The sequence below is a fragment of the Anabrus simplex genome, chromosome 8 (genome assembly GCF_040414725.1).
Source record: "Anabrus simplex isolate iqAnaSimp1 chromosome 8, ASM4041472v1, whole genome shotgun sequence".
In the NCBI taxonomy this organism is placed as follows: Eukaryota; Metazoa; Arthropoda; class Insecta; order Orthoptera; family Tettigoniidae; genus Anabrus; species Anabrus simplex.
This window is the reverse complement of record NC_090272.1, coordinates 22,945,726-22,971,625: the sequence shown is the minus strand read 5'-3', so window position 1 is coordinate 22,971,625 and position 25,900 is coordinate 22,945,726. Positions and strand designations below refer to the sequence as shown.

General features: G+C 41.6%; 1 protein-coding gene across 1 annotated transcript in view; it reads right to left on the bottom strand.

The window, feature by feature from the left end:
* Positions 1-1,913: 1,913 nt before the first annotated feature.
* Positions 1,914-25,900, bottom strand: part of LOC136879278 (nucleolar protein dao-5) — a 29,526-nt gene continuing 5,539 nt past the window's right edge. The window contains exon 2 of the mRNA XM_067153100.2: positions 1,914-4,156. Coding sequence (XP_067009201.2) covers positions 3,647-4,156 — 510 coding nt within the window. The 3' untranslated portion in view covers positions 1,914-3,646. The remainder of the gene's footprint in view (positions 4,157-25,900) is intronic.

The following is a 25,900-nucleotide window of genomic DNA, read 5'->3' as shown; positions in this document are numbered from 1 at the left end:
GTTCCAATGGAGGTTCTTAATTTGTTGTAGTTGTATATATTTTTGGAGTAACTTTTGATTTTCATTGCTTCATTGATTTGAAAGCTTGCATTTTGCTCTCTTTTCTGTTTCTCCTAATTACTAACGGACTAGAGAATTGAAATAAAGGACGAAATTCCATAGCGTAACTACATCATCAGACACCACTTGTCAACCTCAATTTGAGAATTCAGGGTAAGCATTCAGAATCCAATTACCTCTCTTATTCTGTAACAAGCAGAAGAGTGAGTTACTAAAGGATCTCCAGTGCATTTTGCATGTTACTATATTCATGGATTCCCACTTAAAAGCAGTGATGTAGTTGGAACAAAATATTTACAGGAACTCATCTTATTAATTCAGCAATTTCCAAATGGACTCGTATTAGATGTCAAAATCAGCGGCCTCATGTTTCCGACAAGTTGTTTCATCATCTGAACGTTTCCCCTTTCGTAGCCATGACTTGACATATGGTTGTCGGTTAAATATATGCACAGGGGGTCCAACGCTGCTTATGAAAATCAGTCCGCTTGATCTTGCAACCAGCACCCTATTTCTCTTTTCGGCGTGGATCTCATTGTACACCCATGACGTTTCAGCGCTATGTATAGATTATAAGATATTCTTACTGAATGTAAAAATGTTACGTCATTCTAAAGCGGCAAAATATTTTCCGGAACGGCGTTCCGGCCCGTTCCGGTCCAACTAAACCACTGCTTAAAAGTGTGACAGTTTTATTGCTGACCTTCGCTGTGCATACCAAGGCCCAAGAAAATTGTTTTCTTCTATTATTGGAATTTCACTTGCGATAATTTGGCGATATCCAATTCTGATTGTATTTAAATCCAATAGCAACTATAAAAAATACCTATGAAGGTTATTTTGAAAGTTAGCAGATATTTTGCATCCTTTAAGTTAAGAGTCAACTGTCAAAACATTTCTTTCAGTACCGGATACTACAACCTGGCTTTGCTAGGAAGTAGGGAATGGAAAAATAGCAGTCAGTACAAATGGTAACATAACAAGAAACTCTTCTTGCAAATTGGGTGGCCTCGAGTCGATGGGATACGTCTTGATTATAGCTGTTGATTCAACTGATTGATCAAGATGGGCATTTATACTAACTCACTGAAATTCATAGCAAAGACAGGATAAATATTTGCTAACTTTGAAGAGTTTCTCAGTTTCAGAAGCCATATTATAGAAAACAAGATACATTCTTTCTATTCACTCCATACCAAGTTGTATTAGAAAGTGTAACAAGCAATAACCTTTCTAGTCCTTTCCATTAATAATGTTGGATGTTTTTAGGTTTATTTGGTGACCTTTCTCTTAAAATTAATCGCAAGCATGGGGATGCAAAATTGGCCTTGCAGATTTTATGTTGGTTGTTTTATTAGCCTACAATCTCTTTTACACTGAGGCAGAATCTATGTAGAGCTTGGGTTAAATTTATGTACCGTCTCGTTTTCTATTCTACAATGGCACCCAAACTTTGTTTCCACAATGAACATAATTTGACTAGCATCGTTGTTAGTAAAGTGATGTCACAATTGAGATATTCGAAGAATGCTGCTAATGCTACACAGAAACGAGCTGAGCAATATGACGACATAGTATTTTCGGAAGAATTCCCAACTAATTCTTAGAATTTCTTAGTCGGTTGATTATCCTGCCTCTTTGTAAACAATGCAATCAGAAGACATGACAAAAGAGCATAAATAAATATTCGTTAACTTCATAACTTCTGAACTCAATGAACAAACCGCAATCACAGCAGTTTGGTGGTAATTACAAAATAATTGTCTGTATATTTAAGGATCAGATCATGTTTTGAGAATTATTACGTTTAGTGTCAACAGAATGACAAGTAAAATGTTATTTTTGCCCTTAAATACTTTCCTTGCAAACATATTCTTATTATATTGTATTGATAATAATTTAACAAAAGTCTGTATTGTGACAATTCTTGTCAGTTACGATATCTTAAAAATAATGCCTTGGATTTTGGTCAAGAATATCTTTTAGAAGAATGGAAAATAGTCAACAAGATTCTGTAACATCATTAACGATTAAATTCCATTACACATAAACATACATTCATCAACTTTTAAAATATATTAGTCATATTTTTTGTTTTGCTTTATTTTGTTTCGCAGACGTATAATAATTATCTATACATGTACTATACTTATTCTAATGTAAGTATTTCTTGACCAACATATAACTGTCCCTGATGGCTACTTCATCAACTCAGACTTGACAAGGGTGAATGAGCCTCTTTGTTAACAGTGGAGAGGTGGCGCTAGAGGTCACGTGGGGTCCTTTCGGATCTCTACGATTTTATCAGCTTTATCCTCATTTCTTCCGTGCACTCGTTTGTTAAAAACCATGAGTATATATATTTATTGACATATTATAAAATGATATTTACTGTCTATAAATGATGCTGAACTGACAGAGAATCGATAAGCCTTGTAGAATTCTGTGACAATTTGGCAAAAGCAGATATGTACATTTTCAGGTTAGCTAAACAAGCACTTTAGTGCCTGGTAAAAATTTAGTATTATATTTAATGATAAATTTGATTGATCATATAGCACTTCCCTAACAAGTGTTTGTAGAAATATTTTTCTCTTTTAATGGACAGCGAGCAAAATATCAGAAAAAACACAAAATAGATATATTGACTAATCTACTTCTGCCATATTGCCACAGTATTGCTGTTAAATTTCTGTCACCTTTTTGACTTCAAAATCTGTACATATTACAAGTTAAAACGTATCATTCGTTAAAAAAAGGAAATTTCAAACTCCTCGAGAGACGACTCTTTTTTCTACGGAGTTTACAAAGATCAAATGAGACACTATGTTTTAGGATGGCGTGCGTGAATTTTGAGAAGGCTGTATTAGTCTCCACTTTGTAATACCATCTTTTACAGCAAGAGACATTTTTTTAATGAGGTGTATCATCGCCGCTAACGTATTTTGTTCCTATTGTTTTGCACTCTGTATGCATCGTTGTTAAATTCTGCTTTTTCTAGTTCATTCTCTCTATTTTCACCATCGAAAGATTTTTCTTCCACAGCTTTAACACATTGGTTTCTTTCATTTCATAACTTACTGTAAGTACGACCTAATTCGTAATGTTCGATAAACATTGGAATAAGGCAGTTACTCGCCAATAGGTAATAACCTCAGGTAATAATGTGAGCAAATGTATATGGTGGGTGCAGTCTGTATGCCCTAAAATATAGAAACTGCAACTAAATAAAATGGTGAAGGGTCACAAAAGAACTTCACGCCACCCCTCCCGGGTTAACGAAATGCTGCTGTTAGAACAATAATATTCCCGTCTAAAAGAAGAGACAGGAGAAGTCTTCACCAATTTGGACTCTTTTCCCTATCGTGTGATACTTAAGCTGTGCAGTAAAGGTTAACATGGTAGCACCAATCTCTGGTAGCAAACATATGTTGGTCACTTACAAGGTTATTTTAATAACAACCAAAGTTTACGGATAGTGTACATTAACATTAAATATCATACTGGATGGTTCAGTCTGGAAGGGAAATAAATATGGCTCTCTTTACATCTAAATAGTATTCTTCACTGGATGGAGCAGCACCTTTCAAGGCATTTGGACAATAATACTTTCCTCCTCCTTAATGGGTGAGATATCAGGCCAGATTGTTGGCTGTACTGACTTAATTTTCTCTGTGATGGGTATTTTATACCCCGCTGGCATAGGAGGGACTTTATCGCCAATGAAAGGCTCGATCATGGAGATGCTGGGATAGTTGGGATCGCAGCAGGTCTGACAGTTATTGTGAAGGAAGGTGGAGACGAGCAGCGTGATGAGGACGATGACACCTCCGAAGCAGAAGACTGCAAGTCCCACGAGACGACACATGTCCAGCCGATGATTGAAGGCGATGGCCCACCGGTCCAGGATCTCGAGTTCATCATGATACGCTACCACCATCTTGCGTTGAGGAGTGAAGTAGCCAACCATGAGAGCAATGAGACCAATCAACATCAAATTGATTCCACTCCACAAGCCTGCTCGAAACCAGAAACCTTTGCAGCATTTTGGTTTTAGATCTTTGGTTAGATCCACCAGGAATTCAAAATCATCCTCCTGTAAAGACCAAAAATATTTCAGTTATTACAATATTTTGGAAAAGTGTGTATTCTTTATTCAAGTTATAACCCTCATGTTGAAGTGTATCCTACATTTTGAACGTTTTTTTTCCAGCCTTACAATTGATCCTTGCAGAATGTATTACTATACTGTATATGTTATCATGATCGCACTCAAAACGGTATCATGCTTTTATGTTGGGGGTGAGTAAAGGGAGAGTCCCAGGGCGAAAACTATGCCCTCTTACTCGTCTGTTTCCTAGGATACCAAAGGAGTCGGAAAATCTCAACTTTACTGCACTGGGGACGGGAGAAACACGATCTGGCTTTGAGTGGTATTTTCCTCCAAGTCAGAACGGAAAGCCCCTCTTCGCTGGAGAATTTGGAAAAAGGTAATTTCTTAAGTACTTTAGTGAGTGGGAAAGGAACTTTTCTTCCTAACAAACGGATCATTTGGAAATGTTGTTAATAATTTGTAAAAGACCGAAATCTTTCTTACACCAGGTCGTATGTGAGCCAAGGGCCACGACGTTTGGTTTCCCATCGCTATTTTGTCTATCTGAGATCTCCTATCAACAATGGGGCTCTTGTCATTCTTCTCAGGAATTTATTTTGGAAAAAGAAAAACGTGTAATTTAGAAAGAGGAGTTTGGGAAACATAGCACCAGATCTCGCAAACATACAGCACATGGGCCTAATAGATGCTTAATGAATATATCGTGGTAAAGATATATTAATCATATAGCAGAGATTTTAAGTTAGGCATGCGTGCCGCTGCTCGTTTCAGGGCCTACATTGTTAGGCCGTGATATTTAATTTTATTGATCTAGGAAAATGAGACATTATTAATAGTAATATGATCAACTAAAGGCCTTCTTTTTTGAAAGAAAAAAAGACAATTGCCTGGGTCTTATTGGCGTTGATTTTAATTTTCTTCTGAAGGCACAACTTCTAGAACAACGAGATCCAAGACTGCAGTGTGGAGATGGCATGAATGTTTCTCCTCCTGGAAGTAAAAAGGCGTACTGCTGTACTTCAATTCCCTGGCGAATTGTAAGGTAATTTACACATAGAGGGTTGGGGAGATAGCTCCTCCGTGTGGGACTCGGACTTGGAGTGACCGAGTGGTGGATGTTTTTCCTTCTATTGAAACAGAATTTCCTGTAAAATAGATAGGAAGATATAATTTTGACAATGTACGATACCATGCGGCAAACTTTTGATATTTCATCATTGTTAATGACGAAACCTTTGGTATATTTGCCTACTGTTTCCCAGAAATTTCTGATCCCACTGTTCTTCGCCACTTCTTCCTCACGATCATTCAACCTCCCTTGAACAACGTCTCTCCGATTTCGACAACGGCCTCTCCCTCCAATATTAACCAGTTAGACAGAGCAATGTCCTTCTTTGCTGGAATCGTGAGGCACAGAGACGTCAAGCTCAGAAGCCTGTCTACACAGCAGGTATTAAGGACAATAAACGTGTCACCTACATCAGGCGACAGGCAGCTGACTTGAGTTTCCTCCACGGAATCTTAAATGGGCATCCCGTTCGGAACAACTTGTCTCACTCTTCTCTCTCCGCGTTCCTTCCCACTTCACGAGAATCAAAGACCTTCTCCACATTCCCCACACTCAGCACTCAATACTTCAACGATCTTTTCCAATCCATCTCCCAACTCTCTTTTACTCTATTAATAGGAGACAAGAGCTTGATTTAGCAGCAAGCAAGAGTATATTCGAGAGGGGTGTCAACAGTCTGATGTGAAGTGGTTATACCGCCATCTTGACCCACGACGACTTGGACAATTGCTATTAGTACCTACTCTTGCTATCTTTTGTTATGTTTGTTATATTTTATTATGAAATTTTACATTTATTAATTAGTCTGTAGACAGTACAAGTGGAATGCGCTCAGTGTAGCTGCATATTGTGCTTCGCGAATAAATAAATAAATAAATAAATAAATAAATAAATAAATAAATAAATAAATATCCGCACTAAGCATGCGTACGGTCATGATTTTCGTACCCAGTGAGGAAACGGACAGAATCGTATGGCGGCTGGATGTCTCCCTCATGTGTAGTTGCTGTTGCAAAATAAAGGGAACAGGAAAGCGGTATCTGGAAAACTAAACGCCTGAATGGCATCATCCTTAAACACTGCATCTTGTGAATTCCTACCTGACAGTCAAACGGAGAAACGTAGTGTTACCTCAAAGTGTAGAGATGTTTGAGAGAAATATACCAAACATGTGAAGAAACAGTTCCTGGAGCCCCCAACGTGACATCGCACTACCTCCTTGATTCGCGACGAAGATAAAGCCAATTGGTGCTTCCTCATCCACCCTACTCAACTGACCTAGCCGAAGGAAAGTTTTGTATTCACCCTGGAAATAAATTGAAGAGATCAGTCTAAAGTGTAGATGCAACTGCGGATGGCCCACCAAGTTATCTCTCACGACTACTTATGTAGGGGGAGACAGCTTTGAGAGCATTGCAATTTTTTGTTTTTTAAACTATTTTTTAGACTTTTTATTTTTACAGATATTTTCTTATTTTTTCTCATTCTTTCCTTGTTTTCGCTTCGTTTTCTGCTTAAGGACGACACACATACCCAGTCCCCGAGCCAGCGGAAATAACCAATTAAGGTTAAAATCCCCGACCCAGCCGGGAATCGAACCCGGGGCTCCTTGAACCAAAGGCCAGCAGCTAACCATTCAGCCATGGAGCCGGACACAAGAATGGGTTCGGGACACTTGCCCGGAACCAGCTCTATACCGAGCGACCTTCATAGCCTCTGTGGATCAGCGGTAGAGTGTCGGCCTCCGGATCCCAAGATAGTGGGTTCAAACCCGGCAGAGGCAGTCGGATTTTTGAAGGGCGGAAAAAAGTCCATTTGACACTCCATGTCGTACGATGTCGGCATGTAAAAGATCTCTGGTGATATATTTGGTGTTTACCCGACAAAATTCATTACAATCTCAGCCATAGACGCCCAAGAGAGTTTCGGTGTACTCGGTCTGCCATCTAGTGGCGGCCTAGAGTAAAACGGAACGTCGAAATTGACGAGCAGACAGCCAGATGGCGTCAAATTGAAATGTCTGCACACGGTAGCTGAGGCCATACGATTATTATTATTATTATTATTATTATTATTATTATTATTATTATTATTATTATAGCGTCACTTGCCTGGAATAACGCGGAGCAGGTATTTCAATGCTCTGTTTAAAGGACAGGATCCATGTAATAGTTTTAATAATTGCAAGTAGCAATTGTCATGTTTCTATCGAGTGCATTGAATCACGAAATCTTATGTACAATCTTTACAATTTTCAGAATGAATGAAAATATAGAAGATTTAATACAATGTAATAGGAGACGAGAAACTAATTGTGATGGGAGACTGGAATGCAATGGTAGGCCAAGGAAGGGAAGGTAATGGTATAGGATAATTCGGACCGGGACAAAGGAATGAAAGAGGAAGTCGGCTTGTTGAATTCTCTCCACCGACCATATTTGAGTCCTTGCTAATACTTGGCTCAAACACCACTAACGACGTGTGTATACATGGACGAGACGTGAAGATGCAGGATGGTATCAAATAGACTTCATTATGATCAGGTAGAGATTCCGAAAGCATCTGAAGTTCAAGAAATTCATGAAGATGGGATCTAGATAAGTTGAAAGAAAAGAAGTGTGTTGGATTGTTTCAAGGAATTTACTGCACAAGGACTAAATGAAGAAGCTGAGGGAAACGGAATAGATGAGGAGTGGACAGTCGTGAAGAATGAGATCAGTAGTGCTGGTGAAGAAAGTTTAGGGAGATAGGTAAGATCAAGTATCAGTGGTTATAGGAAAGGTAGATGCTGAATTAAGGAAAAGCAAGGAAACCTTTGGAGAAAGGAGAACTAGGTGTATAAATAGTAACAGCTCAAATGGAAGACCACTTCTAGGAAAAGAAGACTGCAAGAATATGTTGTACAGTTATATCAAGGGAAAGTATTGGATGATAAGGTTCTGGAATAAGAAGAGGCTGTTGATACTGATGAAATGGGAAACCTAATTTTGAGGTCAGAATTCGCCAGAGCTTTGAGAGACAAAAATAGGAAGAAGGTACCTGGAACTGATGACATGCCCTCAGAATTACTGACTGTCCTAGGAGAAACCAGCATTGGGAGGTTATTCCATTTAGTGTGTGTGTGATACAGGAGAAGTGTCATCCGATTTTAGACAGAATGTCGTTACACCTATTCCCAAGAAAGCAAGTGCTGACAAGTGTGAATAGCCTACTAACGCACCATTAGTTTAGTATCTCACACTTGAAAAATTTTAACTCGTATTATTTACAGAAGAATGGGAAGACAAGTTGAAACTGAGTTGCGAGATCAGTTTGGCTTCAGAAGAAATGTAGGATCACGTGAAGCAATCCTGACTTCACGTTCATGGGGGATCGAATTAAGGGAAACAAGCCCACATACGTGCATTCGTAGATCTAGAGAAGGCATTCGATCATGTTGACTGGAGATTCTGAAGGTGATCGGGAAAGAAGAATTTCTTCTACACTCTATATGCAGTTATAAGAATCGAAGGTTGTGAAAAAGAAGCAGCAATCCAGAAAGGAGTGAGGCAAAATCTAGTTGTAGCCTCTCATTTTCAATGTTCGTATAGAACAGGCGGTAAAGGACATCGAACAGGAATTTGGAAAACAATCACAGTCCAAGGAGAGGAAATCAAAACTCTGAGATTTGCCGAGTCTGCAGGAGATCTGGAGAAAGTACGGACACAGTTTTGGAGAAGGAGTGCGGTCGAACGAAGTCAAGTGATCCAGGATATGAAGTCTTAAAGGAAGTGGATGGATATTGTTACTGACTAACGGTGGCAGAAGTTCGGACAACATAAAATGCAGACGAGCACAAATAAGACCTTTCTTAAGAAAAGACATTTTCTCACTTCGAACATTGATATACTGCAGATGTTTCTGAAGACTTTCCTCTGGAGCGTGGCTTTGTACGGAAGTAGATCAGAAAGAAAGAGAATAGCATTTTTGAAATGTGGTGTTACAGAAGAATGCTGAACGTGAGACGGATAGATCGAATTACGAATGAAGATGTACTGAATCGATTTGGTGAGAAAAGAACGATTTGGTGAAATGTTACCAGAAGAAGCAATAGAATGATAGAACACATCTTAGAACAGCCAGGACTTGTTCAATTGGTTTTTGAGGGCAGTGTAGGTGGTAAAAACGGCATGGGTGGACCAAGGCATGACTATGACAAGCAGATTATAGCAGATGTAGGATGTAGCAGTTCTGTAGAGATGAAAGGGTTAGCACAGGATAGGGTGGCATGGAGCGCTGCACTAAACCAGTCTATGGACTGATGACCCAAACACCAACAGGTAATAGGGAACAAACAGTAGCATTAAGTGTCAGGTGTGGTGATTATTGTTTTAAAAGGAAGTACAACTAGACTAACATCTTCTATGTTAAACTAATCAGAGAGAGAATTGGAAGGGACCCGACACTTCGAAAAATGAAGTTATCGGCAAAAGACAGACAAGGGCCGCGAAGGGCGTGAAATCAAAAGACTGCCTAGGCCTCGAGTGTTCTAACACCATCGGGGTCGGAAGAGAATAAGGGTTGATCAAAGGAGGTCAGACAGGGTAAATCAAGAGATGAGCCTGATACAAGTAAATGGAAGCAATACTAGAACTGAGGTGAGGGCCCCATGGTCGCCAACCCATGCTCCCAAGTTAAGATCCCCTGGAGCTCCTTATAGTTGCCTCTCACGATAGGCAGGGGATACTATGGGTGTTATCCTACAGCCCCGAACAACAGGAGGAAGAGAGCGTGAGAGAGAGAGAGAGAGAGAGAGAGAGAGAGAGAGAGATTGCTAGTTGCTTTACGTCGCACCGACACAGATAGGTCTTATGGCGACGGTGCGACAGAAAAGGCCTAGGAATCGGAAGGAAGCGGCCGTGGTCTTAATTAAGGTACAGCCCCAGCGTTTGCCTGGTGTAAAAATGGAAAACCACGGAAAACCTCTTCAGGGCTGCCGGCAGTGGGGTTCGAACCCACTATCTCCCGGTTGCGAGCTCACAGCTGCGCGCTCCTAACCGCATGGCCAACTCGCCCGGTGAGAGAGCTATTAATGCCATGAAGAACCGGAAAGTATCTCATCCCGATGATCTGCCAGCACAATTATTTTCAGAGTACGGCTACTACCTGGCTCACAATTGCTGTTTGTTTTTAAAATGGGCCTAACAGCTAGGTCATCGGGCCTGGCTTACAATAAATGCCGTGGTTGATTCGGGTAAAATTCCCTCTGACTAGACATCGATTGTAACAGTACCCAATTTTATAACCAAGAGGGCGTCTTTGTGTTCAAACTATATACCCCGTTAAGATCTTCGAGCGATTGTCAGTCTCACCGTCGATCAGCGTCAACGTTTCTAGTACGACGGATGCGAGTTTTTCCGCACGGATCCTTCTAGAGAGACGCCAGGAGAAGAGGAAACCATTCCACCTAGCTTTTATCACACCAACTTTGGTACTCCTTGCGGTACCATGGAGTTCCAGAGCTCCTCAACAGGTGTGTTCAACTGCTCTACTCAAACACCACCAGCCCTTTTAGTTGCTCACTTGACATATCTGATGACTTCTGTGTGAAAGTCGGCGTCCATCAGGGATTTTCACTGTCACCGTTCCTTTTCATCCTCACCACGGACACTGTAACACGTGATTTGTATTGTGATGATCCATGGATACTGTTATATGTTGATGACGTCATATTTGGAGCCACAACTAGGGAAGAGCTTCTACAGGCATGGATCGATCGCTTTTCACGATCGTCTTAACATTGCAAAAATCAGAGAATTCGGAAACAAGTCCGGCTGATGGCTCCATCCAAGTTAATGGCGTAGATTTTCACGAAGCTTACTGTACATGCCGGGGGAGGGTGGAGTCGACGGTGGTCTTTGAGCACGAGTCAGAGCAACATCGTCATTTTCTAAATTCACCAAGCTTTCATTTTGCAAAATGTGAAAAAACATCTTCTTGTAGATTAATTTATTTATGTATTCATGTCATAATATATGAACGTAGATTTAACATTTTACTTTGTGGTGTATATGTATTATAAATGTAAAAACGAACGAACAATTTTTCTTCTTACAATCTGTTCAAAATGATAAGTGATCTTATGAGTTTATTGTTGTTTGTGTACAAAACTCTGCATAGATATCGTAATTAGGTTAAATATTATTCCATATTTGACTCTTCCAACTCAAGGCATTCTCTCCTCTTCCAGCCTTATTCGCCGCTACCTGCTGACAAAACTTAGTAAATGAATGTACTTCTTGTCAATGAAAACTCATCTCAATGTCTGGGGGTGGCATCGATTGGGTAGGGTCCCTTTTGAGACAGGTCAATGATGATAACAAGGTTGTTCTAACCCTTCAGGAGATATGAGTGCATTGTAAACACGAGGGAGATTGAAGGTAGTCTACAGTAAAAGCAGTGATTATTAGGACCAGAACTACCCATCTATAAAACATAGATAGAACATACCTGAAGCAATCACTTGGGTGAGGAATTCTAGAAAATCATAATTTTTCCACTTGATATTTTCAATGTCTGGAAAGTTTAAAACATGTTTTCATAGCTTCTGTTTGTTCATATGGAGTTCTGATGAAGTCAGAAAGCAGATATGACTTGTCGGAGCAGAGAAGAAAGGGACATGTTGCATAGACGAAATGGGACTGATGAGAAAGAGAACCATCTATGCGAATACAGCAGTGTACCTACGTATTAAGATATGGAGATTATCTTCTTACAATCTCTCCAAGAACGACATAAAAACTTTGATATTCATTTTCACAAACTACTTGACACACACATAAACAAATTACTAGAGGAAGTCAACATCTGTGGTCCTCCTAGATGCATGAGATACTCTTGCTTGTTTTACGGTCTGGATGTAACTTAATATACAGAGTGCTTCAGCAGCCCCTTCCAATATCGTTTGCTGCAGTCCAACTAACGTGCACATAGTTATGGGGGTGCTATTCCCCTGCAGGCGTACTGTATGGTACTAATGTTCAGGGAGCACATTTTGCACACTATTCTGAACCCTAGCAAAATGTTGTGACATCCGTTCGCAAAACATGACGCCTTGAAATCATGTAGCAACGTCATTTTACCACGTAACTATTGAACCCATGACCTTTGTGCCCTAAGAATATCATGCATTAAATTGTCAATTTAATAAGAAGTTCGATTCTTGATAGCATGGAATTGACACGTGGCAAGGGGGTGATTACCTTCGGTCCCACGCTCTGGGATACGTGACGTCAGTCGCACGTGTCAACGGAGGAAGAATCTTAAGTCATTTTTGTGAACTATTTCAAAGCGCGTGTATATGGCGTGCCCAAGCCAAGTCGAAAATATAGTGCCTACCAAATGAGGTCATTTATCCAACTAATTGAACATGTATAAAATTTAAATGTCCATGAACACTACCGCCAGAAAAGTAGCGAGTATGTAGTCACCTTCAAAACTCTTGTAATTACAGTTTAGTTAAGTCAGAAAAGTTATAGAAATTTTCTTGGCGGCAAAGGGAGATGCCCGGAGAGAGGGGGTAACTGCTATAAATAAGAATTGACGCCATGACGAAGCCTCCTGCATTTTGTGTTACGAAGCTGACGACGGAGGGTTGAGCTGCTCTGTGAAATCAAACAACAAAAGTAGACTAAGTTCAACCAACATATTTTAGCCATTGTGGCTGGGGTCTTGACTCCATGTGGAGATAGTTTTTCTTGAGTGGAAATAGTTGTACCAGATAGGACGGTCAAAGTACCGAATAAAATTTGGAGTGGATGAAGAAAGTAAGTCGTGTGCGGAAATAATTACAGTCTACCGTGTGCGCTCAACAAAAACAAGTGAAGGGTATTTTCTTTTTTTATGCTTTATTTCCAGGAAACGTGAAGAAATATAATGATCTGTAAAGCCAGAAATGTAAATATGGCCAAATGAAAATGCCAGGGTCGTTGGTGAGCCCAATGATGATCGATGACGTAACATAAGGTATGTGACTTACCATGTTACTACCTATTATATCTTGTTTCAGGATCTCTAAAATGTGTATTTGAATGGGGTATATACGACGCAGCTGGTCACCCCTATGTGGTTTTTGGATATGTTATAATACGACTAAAAAGAGTCATTTGTTTTGTTTTCCACTTGGATAAATTTTTAAAGTCTTGTGAGTGCCGTATGATGTAAAAAGTTATTAAATAGGGTTTCGAAGTGATATCGCGTCCAATGTAGATCGTCATTTCCGTGTGTTTACTGCCTATATTTTGTGATGTCAAATTAAAATGTTCATTCGACGTAAAATTTTTCTGTCTGAAATTTTGACGTAAATAATATAAGAAATCCATGGTTACTCATTTTCAATCGAGTGGAAGCGCGCTGTCGGGTGAGAGTATAGTGTGATGAATTTGGTCACGGAGTGAAACGTTTTTCTAGGCCCATTTTAACTGTGTCTGACTGACAATAAAAAGGATTTAGTAGAATTTTTCAGTCATTTTCGTGAAAATCCAGTTATTAAAAATACGATATCATTTTATGCGAAGTTATTCAATATTAATGCATTGTGCGTTATTAGGCGTCATGGATTCTAGTAAGGATTTTATTCCAGTTCTTTTGTCGGTGATAGTCGTGAGTTGGGAAACAGAGGTTAGTTTTGTCGTGTGAGTCGGGATGAGATTTGTGAAATCAGGTTGGAGACCTGTCAATGAAGCCGGGACTTGTGGAAGCCCGAGGAAGATTTTATAATGTTGGGAATGGAAAGCAATACACACGGAATCCGCGCTGGTATTAATTTGCGACGTGTATAATTATTGTGGGCATTTTGAAGTATAATCTATGTGCATTTTGTTGGTTAGAATATCATATTTGTTTAATTATGTCGGCAGAGTTTAAAAGGGAGCATTTTGAGAAGCCAGTCAGGTAGAACGGACCGGGTGTTTTACATCACTGCAAGCAGGCTTGAGCGAAATGCCGTCAGCTGATAGGGGAACACAGCGGGGATATAACGGGACACGCGTGGAATTGAGATTGTATTTCTCGGCCGGGGAGAACGTTAGATGTTGGATTTAGTTGAAATTTTCATCCGGTAATAACCTGAGTGTTATTAGATACTGTAAAATTTGTTTAATTGGGGACGTAATGTGCATTTGATACCACGGACTTAGAGGACAGTGAACAAGATTAGCCAAATTCAGGGTTGTCCAAAATATAGAGCGATGGCAGTGATGATTGTTTGTCTGTGAGGAGTGCGCAAACTTCATAAAATCTTATGACGAGATATGACATCGTAATTATATGGCGAGTTGCTTTTGGTTTGCACGTAGATTATTAGGGTTATCCAAGTGTTAATAATGGTTAGATTAGATTTAAAGTGTGAGATCATGAAACAGGATATAAACTGAACATGAATTATGTAATCGTTATTTTCCAACAATAGGAATCAACAGATAAACATCACAGGATTTACAATTGTGAGAACACAATTGCGTAGGAATTTGTGACGAAACCAGAGTCCGCGGAGATAGAATTTGTTGTCCTTTAAGATTTCATTAAATCATTTAAATTTATTTAATTATTAAATTCAGTGAAACCGCATTTTGAAATAACTTTAAATCAAGCGAATAACTTGGAGATGCATTCTGGAAATCTTAGTTTGTTTTCTGGGGAATGTGTAAATGTTAACGTAACGTTAAGGGGACATATCCGAAGGTAATGGATTTTACTGCCACAAAGTATTGTGAGCATTGCTATTGTTGTATTATTTAACTTTGATTGATTGAGCAGTGAATGTGCTGGGGATAGTAAAGTGGAAACTTTGGTCATCAACCGATGTAATTTAATTATGTTTAGCCTTCAGCTTAGAAACTTGGATGGTCAGGGGGTCATCAACCTCAGTGACTTAGATTAGGGCCATATGCCACTGTAGCGTCATTTTCCTTGCGGTCATCATCCACAATGACTTTAAAGTAACTTAGAAGTTTAGATGTCGGTCCATGACATAGACGCGGGTCACATAGATTCAATTAAGGGTCCATGTCGTATAACCACTGTGTGGCACACACCGATTGGACTGCCTTAATTATGCCCAGAGTCCAGAGTTCGTGTTACGAGGGCTGGACCATAACGAATCACTATGATGGTACATGTAGTCTCACATGGAAACCGAATTGAAGGATTTCCAGACTTTCCTTTCTTTAATAAAAAATGAGGCAATGGTTTCTAGTAAGAATGCCCATCAGGCAGACACGCCAAAGGCTCACACTAGTGTTCTGACCTTCTATGTAATAAAAATGATTGTGGTGTCCAGTGGACACGATTAATTTCAATGATACCGTTGACAAATCAGAATGCTTTAGAATTTCATTAATAAATAGGAATCTTTTAAACAGACCTTTCATTTAAGTAGATAGATTAGAATTACTGAACCCTACCTTTACCTCAGCAAGTAACGAAGAACCCGATACGACCCAAGAGACAGATCTCATGAACTTTGCTGATAGGTAAGAAAGGTAGGTATCCCTAAATATGGACCAAAAGGGTTCACTATGTTAAAGGTCCGCCTCTGTTGTGTAGTGGTTAGTGTGATTAGCTGTCACCCCCGGAGGCCCAAGTTCGATTTCCGGCTCTGCCACGAAATTTTAAAAGTGGTACGATGGCTGGAACGGGGTCCACGTAGTGTCGGGAGGTCAACTGAGTATGGGTTGGTTCGATTCCCACCTCAGCCATCCTGGAAGTGGTTTTCCGTGGTTTCCCACTTCTCCTCCAGGCAAATGCCGGGATGGTACCTAACTTAAGGCCACGGCCGCTTCCTTCCCTCTTCCTTGCCTATCCCTTCCAATCTTCCCATCCCCCCGCAAGGCCCCTGTTCAGCATAGCAGGTGAGGCCGCCTGGGCGAGGCACTGGTCATCCTCCCCAGTTGTATCCCCCGACCCAGAGTCTGAAGCTCCAGGACACTTTCCTTGAGGCGGTAGAGGTGGGATCCCTCGCTGAGTCCGAGCGAAAAGCCAACCCTGGTGGGTAAACAGATTAAGAAAGAAAGAACTATGTTAAAGTGTCGTGCCTCGTGACCGGATGTAACGAGTAGGGGAATCAGTGAATACAACTAAGTAACAGTGCAGTAATTCATGTTTTAAGCACTGAACCGCATGGCGCATGTACTCTGCTCTCGTCGTACTACGTACTGTAGCGTAGTGGATGTGTTTGGGCGTTCGCCTAGCACTCGACGGAATGTGCCAGGAGCGGTTCGATTCCTGCATCGTTCAAATATTTTTCCATCGGTCTGATGTTTGAATACGTAAACACAGGCCCACGTTTGCCACATTCAAACAGTAGAATGACGCTGTTATTCATCTTATGCCCTGCGCGTACTCCGCTGGTTAGGGCCTGAATGTACTGTAATCTCTGCTGTCATTCGTCATGTTTTCCACAGAGGAATACGTTGACATGCTCCTCATTTATGGGGAAGCAAGACAAAACGCGTGCGAGGCACTACGTCTGTACCAGGAACGGTATCCGTGCAGGCGACACCCGGCTGCTACGACATTCCACCGTGTTGAAAGACGCCTAAGGACAACAGGCGTGATTTGCAGCCAGCCACCAGTCCGCGATAGGCCCGTTACATCGGTCGAAACAGAGTAGGCCGTTCTAGAGGCAACTCATGATAATCTACACATCAGTATAAGGACGATTGCATGACAGGTGAACACTAGTCAGCCGTCCGTCTGGCGAATACTGCATCATCTTGAGAGCTACACCATGAGCTCCATGGGCGGGTTTTCGAAGCTCGAATGAAATTCTGACGGTGGCTATTAGGCAGGCTGGACTATGACGCAGCATGCGTATCGTATATCTTGTTTTCGGACGAATCGCGCTTCCACAATAATGGGAACGTCAATCGCCACAATATGCACTATTGGTGTCCGGACAAACCTCACTGGGTGCAACAAGCGGCCCATCAAGTACGATGGGGAGTGAATGTTTGGTGTGAAATCTTGGGCAGAGAGCAAATGGACGGGCCCACACTAACTGCACTTTCTACGTCAGGAACTCTTACTGCTGCTGGATGATGTGCCCTTGCACGATCGTTTGATGATGTGATTGCAACAGGATGGAGCTTCACCACATTCGACTTTGCCCGTTCGTAACCACATGAACGAAGAAATGCGAGAGAAGTGGATAGAACGAGGAGGCCCTGCTTCTTGGCCCCCTAAACCACCGGATTTAACGCCGTTAGGCTTCTTCTCGTGGGGACATTTGAAGAACGTCGTTTACACTCAAGCGCCGGAAAACCCCGACGAGCTCCGGCAACTCATCACGGACGCTTGCCGAGCAATTAGGCCTACACCTGGAATGCTTCAGCGCGCAAGACGATCTATTGGACACTGGGCCCGAATGTGCAAAAACCAAAACGGTCATCACATCAAGCATTTGCTGCTATAAAACATTGTCAGGGCAGTTGTGGTGTATTATTTGTCTTTGCAGATACGATGGAAGGACTACAGAAGTTGATGGACAAATTTTCTGAAACAAGCAAGAGAAATGACCTGGACATCAACACTAATAAAACAAAATTTATGATCGTCAGTAAGAAGAACATCCGAGGCGTGAATCTGTTCCTCAATGGAGCAAGTATAGAGAGAGTTTCACAGTATCCGTACCTGGGTACCATCATTAACGAAGCACGGGACAATTAGCATTTCAACTCAAAGAGCTCAACCTTCAAGATTCACGACCTTACTATGCATACCAAAATACGGTTCTTTAGGCGCCATGTGATTTCAGTTCTCTTTTATGGTGTAGAAACACTGGTAGACTGGAAGCGTTTGAACTGTGGCTATACAGAAGAATTTTGAGAATATCATGGACACAGAAAGTTACAAGCGTTGAGGTTCTACGCCGAGCTAACAAGAAACCAGAGCTGATCAACACCATCAAGTGTCGTAAACTACAATATTTTGGACACATCATGAGGAATCAGAAAATATATGAACTGCTACAACTTATCCTGCAAGGAAAAATTAGAAGGAAAAAAGATCTCCTGGGCGAAGAGGAATTTCCTGCCTCGACAACCTTAAAACTGGGTTCAACAAAACATCTGCAGAAACTGATCCGAATTGCAATGGATAAAGCCAGAATAGCCATGTTGATCGCCAACGTCCGAGGCGGACAAGCACACTAAGAAGAAGAAGAAGAAGAAGAAGTGTCAGGCCTTCTAACTAATCGGCCCTTCTTAGGGCCACAAACACATTCATTCACATACATTTTGCATGAAAGCAGCTACTGAACTTACATTGCGTGCGGTACGTATTAAACAAATATTTAAAAAATGTGTAATCTTCGCCCCGGACATGAACCTTCCACCTGATACACAAGCCGCTCCGCCACGCCTTTACCAACTACGCTATGGTTCCGTACGTCGCGCTGGGCATCTTATAGCAAATATATATTAGGTTTATTGCGGTCACAATTTCAATTTAATGTTTCGCCGGCGTGTCAGGTTCATGTAATCTAGAAGGCACACGCATGTCTTCCAGTGTTTAATACGAGTATAACATTATGGTGTCCTATCATGGTGAGGCGGTAAATACTAAGATATCCGGTTGTGTTGTCTAAGCATACCGGCAGGGCAGATGCTTTCAGGACGGAATGAATATTGTGAGTTGGATACGACTACATTGGAAGGGGCGGCTGAATCACGCTGTATAATACACACACACGTATTCTAAACCATTTACTATATTTCAGTGTTTACAATTACACGTATTGTTTATTCGTCCCTATAAACAACGCTCGTTGCTATGTCAAATGTACCAGGCGGCTCGCGAGCAGGGGATTCTCAATTCTCTATTTTTTCGGCTGGGGTGACGCCTCATCTGTAACTCGCACCTCGCCGAGCCCAAAGCACAAAGGCTGACACCACAATTGGAAGTCGGTTATATTCACTTACGTCCTCGATCCACTCCAACCTGGTCTCTTCGAAAATGGAATCACCACTGCACTTCCCTCGACCAGCCTACATATGTATTTCACGTCGTCCCACCCAGCTGATGGACCTAGCGCCTGCTCTGTCTACAATTGTTGCACCGCCGTTGACATCGTCTTATTCTTCCATCGTCCCAGCTACCACCACCACTACCATCACCTATTACCACTACCGTCCTCGTTTTTGCCGTCTCTACCGTTCCCGCCACCACTACCATTCTGTCTCATCCATTCCCTGTGATGACGTTTCCTCCTCTTCCTACTCAACACCATGCTCAACGGCCCGACTCACAGCAACTGCCTGTCGACAAAGCTGCAACTGATTCCTCTATGGTTCCTGAGCATCCACCATCGCCACTGCCGTCTGACTGCACTACCAATTATACTTGATTCGCCTGTGGTGTGGATCCTGATCTCCCAGTCGATTTCATCACTTTTGCCCTTCATCAAGCTGGACGTTTTGTCACTGGCACCTCCAGGATATACAACTCCACTGGACCTACGTTTTTGGTACGTCTCCACTTCGCCACGCCTGATGCCGTCAATCACCTGCTCACACATGGACTTCAACTTTTTGACCTACTTTATCGTGTGGAACCATCTCGTTCTTCTCCTCGCCCTCAATCTCGTATTCCCTCACCCCGTCGGTGTCCTCGGCCTTCTGCACCTTCTCTTCACTCACCTCGACAACGTCTTTGGTTCACTCCACCCTCTCTCAGCTCATTTTCCCCATCCCCGCCTTCAACCGATCTTTTCCGTCTTCTCTTAACCTCTCTTGCTACCTTTTCCTCTACCTTCCATCTCATCGCCTTCCATCTTTTCCCCTATCACTCCATGTAACTCTGCATTGTAAAACACGACTCTGTCTTTGTATCACTGTATATTTTTGTCAATAAAGCTCATACACAACTACAACCCCCTTAGCCAAGAGGCCATGCCTCCACATCTCCCTTTTCGAACCCAGCTTTACCCCTCTCCTTCATATAACGCTCTTCCTTATCCCCGTCACCTCTCCTGGCCAGAGAGAGGGCGTAATCCTCTAGGTGGCCCGCCCAGCCCCTTCAGAGTGGGGAATGAAAACTTTCTGGAACGAATCGCGAGCAGTTGTGCCGAATGCACTAGTGATGCACGGGATGCCTAATCACTTGTTTTCGAAGGAGTGCTACAACATGCTGCATTGTAGAAGTTGTGAAAGAAAGAGCAGTCATTTTACTGCACACGTTGCATTTGTAAATATGCCAAAGGTGCAGAAAAGAAAATTTTATAATTTATTAATTCATACACATGTGGACATTCCACTCTATAAAAGAGTTGTTTGTATGAAACAAAAATTAATACTGTTCGGCGAAATACGAGTGTAAAAGGCAGACGTCTGTCCGACTCCTTAGCTGAATGGTCAGCGTTGACGCTTTCGGTTCAGAGGGTCCCGGGTTCGATTCCCGGTCGGGTCGGGGAATTTAATCGCGTGTTATTAATTCTTCTGGCTCGGGGACTGGGTGCTCGTGTTTGTCCCAACACTTTCCTCTTCATATTCAGACAACCCACTACACTGCCAACCACCACAGAAACACGCAATAGTAATAACATCCCTCCATATAGGGTTGACGTCAGGAAGGGCATCCGGCCGTAAATAGGGCCAAATCCGCAAGTGTGACAAAGTTCGCACCTGCGACCCCACAGGTGTGGGAAAAGCAGTAGAAAAAGAAGGCGGACCTCTGTTTGGAGCTTCGGCTGCATTCTCACCAGATTCTCCACAGATTAAAATGATAGCTATGTATTCGTCATTGCTGAACACACTAGCCATTGCTGATATGCAAACAGCAAATATAGTGCTGCTGTACTCTAGTACATACACCAGCCTAGTACTATGCGGTCGTAAACGAGGTTTACTAATCCAAGAGGTTGCGTTAGACGGGTAGCGCTTGGGAACATGCTGCGTGCGGCCGTCCGGTTGTTATTTCTTCATATTCTGACGTAACCTGCCTGCTGGCAGTAGTGCCCCTGTGAAAATTAGTTAGCAGACAACCCGTTCAACATTTATGCATGCGGAACATTTATAAGTAGAAAGTACGGCGCTCGCGAACCGTCTGGTATATTACCAACTTCAAAAAACTAAAAACTTTAAATAGTAAAGAAAATCATGTCCGTCTCTGTGGTGTAGTGGTTAGTGTGATTAGCTGCCCCCCCCCCGGAGGCCCAAGTTTGATTCCCGGCTCTGCCACGAAATTTGAAAAGTGGTACGAGGACTGGAAAGGGGTCCACTCAGCCTCGGGAGGTCAACTGAGTAGAGGCGGGTTCGATTCCCACCTCAGCCATTCTGGAAGTGGTTTTCCGTGGTTTCCCACTTCTCCTCCATGCAATTGCTGGGATGGTATCTAACTTAAGACCACGGCCGCTTCCTTCCGTCTTTCTTGTCTATCCCTTCCACTCTCCCATCCCCCCGCAACGCCCCTGTTCAGCACAGCAGGTGAGGCCGCCTGGGCGAGGCACTGGTCATCCTCCCCAGTTGTATCCCGCGACCCAGAGTCTGAAGCTCCAGGACACTCTCCTTGAGGCGGTAGAGGTGGTATCCCTAGCTGAGTCCGAGGGTAAACATATAAAGAAGAAGAATAAAACATTAGTTTTAGACTCTGTGGCCTTTACAGTCCAATGCAGAGAATAAGGAGAAATGTGAATAAGTTAGATATTGCTGTTATTGACTGCTCACACTTTCTGCCAGAAAAAATAATATGCCAAATGCAAAACCTTTTTTAAACTTGGCTTATTTAACTTACTATACTAGAAATTTTATTTTCTGTTACAATTATAATACCTTATGCAATTATCTTTTATTTACTCGTACAAACACATCTAATGTAACACAGATTTATGCCGCCAACAAAGTATAATAATAATAATAATAATAATAATAATAATAATAATAATAATAATAATAATAATAATAATAATAATTCCACATTGAATTGTCATCCTGTTTTTCTAATAAGAGTTCCTATCCAAGTTTCTATGTAAGACTTCCTTGCAGTACTATAATTTATTGCATGCGTTTTAGACAAGGTTACCAGGTATCCGGATTTAGGTGGGTCTCTCCCAGTTTTCCCGTTTAAAGCCAGACAGGATTGGTAAAAATTCCGATTACCCCAGACAGTTTCACATAATCTTGTCTCCAATTAAACTGTCCATTACAAGAATTGTAAAGGCAACGTAATAGAAAATAATATGAAATCTTGCTCACGATATGACACTTCTGCGATTTCTGCGGTAGTGAGTATTCCACTCACGAGTGAGTCAAAGCGTGATAAGTAATTTGTCTCCCACTCAGTGATAAAGTAGGATTTAGTGCTTTGTTTCATTCTAAAACTAAACTATACTATGAACAATTGAATTAGGGATACCTGCACAGTAGCTTGTAGCACCTACATTCGACCGGATGATGGAGCATGGACTCCACAACACACCAGAAGTTTCGAGGGACGTGCTGGCCCATGACCACTGCACAGCCTCGCAGAATGCACGGAGATTCATAGGAAGAAAGTCCAGGGTGCGCAGAATACCAGTTGCGTTTAAGATAATTCAGGCCGGGTGACCCTGGGAGGTAGGCAAGCGTTCTGCTGTCCGTGGAGTTTTCGTCGAACGAACTAAACTGCCCACAATTCGGGAGCGATGGAGCGATCAGTGTCTTGCTGTAGGTACAGGTCTCCTGCAGGGTGCTGGACATCAAGTGACAGCAGGTTCCCGCGGGAGAAGGATGTTGGCAGTTGTACCAGGGACCTAATTTCATCCCATGTGTATAGTCCCCATAAGAGGATACCACCACCACAGGCCTGAACTCTACCCTGCTGGCAAGAGTACTGCTTTGCCTCATGTGCTTGGCGATGTATTCGTACCCTGCCATCGGTGTGTGCCATCTGTCCAGGTGACCTTTCACCATGCACTGAGAGTCCAGTGGCGGTGTTCTGTTGCCCATATCAATGTTTGTGTCTTGTGATGTACGGTGAGTAGATGTACACTGCTGCACCCCATAGTTCTGCATGGTATGGTTGCTGACATTTCGTTGTCGTCCAGCACTGAATTCGCGAGTGATCTGATACACTGCGGCCCGAGTATCAGCCTTACCATCCGACGGCGACCCCTGTCGACAACATATTGCACAACGTGGTGGAGGTTTTGCCTGAATCCACGTAGTGGTAAGCCCTATGCCTGCAGGGCTTCGGAGATAGATTGGCCCATATTTACAGCAGCGAAAATCTGGCTGCGATCAAATCCCCCGAGATCTCCTGCGCTCAGCTGTCAGTACATCGTACTGTTACATTCTCCTAACCGACCACAGCGACATTTCGCCAAAACGGCAGCTATCTTTAATTGATTTGCTCATCAGTGAAGACAGAGATGGCGGCTGAGTGAGGACGTGTGTGAATAGTGCTCCGGTGTAAATGTGTTATTTTTGCTGATTATGCTGGTTTCCTGACTTGGAGTTGTGTCTACCGATGTAGTAAGTTTCAACGGACAGTAATAACACTAAGTTTCACTGGTAGATAGCCGTAATACTGGTTTAATTTGTATTCTTTTTAAAGGATATTGTATGTAAACATTAGGCGGTCAGTGTTGCAAACCCAACGAATTCAAAACACCGGAGTACGTTCTTCACTCTTTGTTCGAGATATCGACTTTGCCTACGCTTGCGATGAGCACCTGTTTGGAGTGTGGAAAATCCGTATCCAGGCAGGATACCACTGCCAAAATACAGTGTTCTAATTGCAGTAAATGGTTTCATTCTAAATGTGTGAATCTCCAAGACAGAGACTTGAAGTTACTCTCATCCAGTGATCATAAATGGAGGTGCAAAGCTTGTCATAGTAAAAAAAGATCGAGCACTGTGAGTGATGAAATGTTAGTAGCTGAGATGCCATCTGTTGGTGACATCTATGAACTTCTGGTTACTCTGAAGGAGGATATGGCAGCTCTAAGGAAATCAACTACTGATATTGAAAGACAGCTAGGTAATTCAATTAATGTCTGCCACGAGAGATTAGATGAGCATCAGAAACTTCTTGATAATCAGCAAGCAATAATAGCAAGACAGCAAACGATAATTGACAATCTGTTATCCGAAAATCAGCGGCTCCAGAAAACAGTACATGACCTTTCGATCCGATGTGATGACAGTGAACAATATTCTAGGGTAAATACTCTTGAAATATATGGTGTTCCCGAGGTTCCCAATGAAAACGTTGTTCAGACCGTCATAAATGTCGCTAGGGCCTTAGATGTTGAGCTTAAAGAGGACATGATTGATGCTTGCCATAGATTAAAAAAGGTCAACAATCGTCCAACTGCAGGCATTATTGTGAAGTTCGTTCGCAGATGTCATAAGGAACAGCTCCTCGAGAGGCGAAAAATCAAAAGAAACTTATCGACTTCTCACCTGGGCTTTACAGTTACTAATCCTGTGTACATTAATCAGTCCTTATCCCTAGGGAGGAGAATTCTGTTTGCTAAGGCAAAACAGCTGCAGCACGACAAAGATTATAAATACCTATGGGTTAATAACAGTGGAAAAATAATGATCAGGAAAGAAGACGGAAGTCCTGTTCATGTCCTTCGTAGTGTCGAAGATTTAGGTAAACTGTAATGCGTTTTGGTTTCCTTTACTACCCTTAATGTTTGTATATTTTCCAATGACCAGTCATTTGTTAACTTCTACATTTTACTTAACATTTTTTATTGCCTTTTAAATGTCAGTGAACAATTTGTCAATTTATTACCAAAACGTTAGAGGACTTCGTACCAAGTGTGAGTTATTTCTTCAAAATCTCCTTTGTTGTTCATTTGATGTACTAGTGTTAACTGAAACGTTCTTGGCGAATGATGTATTTGATAGTGAATTATTCGATGATCGATATGTAGTATTTAGAAATGATAGGGACGCATCACTAACAGGAAAGTCACGTGGAGGTGGAGTATTAATAGCTATTAAAAAGGGATACTGTGTAAAGCTATCCTCTGTTTACAATAGTCAACAATGTGAATCTCTAACTCTTCAAATTCTCGGTAACAATCGAAAGTTATTTATAAATGTTGATTATATAACTCCCTCTTCCGGCTATTCTGTATATCAGGATTACATTAACTATGTCGAAAACATTGATCACCTTATAATGTCCGATTGCATCATTATGGGTGATTTTAATTTAGCTGAAATTAATGATGTAAATTATAATTTTACTGAAGGATCAACGGCCAGTCGTAGTCTAGCAAATTTCATGTCGTATTTAGGATTGAAATCATATAACAATGTTCTCAATTTTAACTCTAGAACACTAGACTTGGTTTTGACCAACATACCAATTAATATAAAACATGAAGAATTCGTACTGGTTCCAGAAGATTTGCATCATCCCGCACTCTCTTTATTATCGTTACCAACCAGGAAACTTCCCATTTTTAAGAACATATGCCGTGAATATTATGACTTCAAAAATGCAGATTTTATGAAACTTTACTGTGAAGTGCGTGACTTTGACTGGAACCCGTTGTATTCCTTTGAGAACGTTGACCTTGCAGTAGATTTCTTTTACACCTCACTCTACAAATGTTTTGATGTATGCATTCCCAAGAGGAATCTCATTCAAAAATCCAAATATCCCGTATGGTTTACACATGA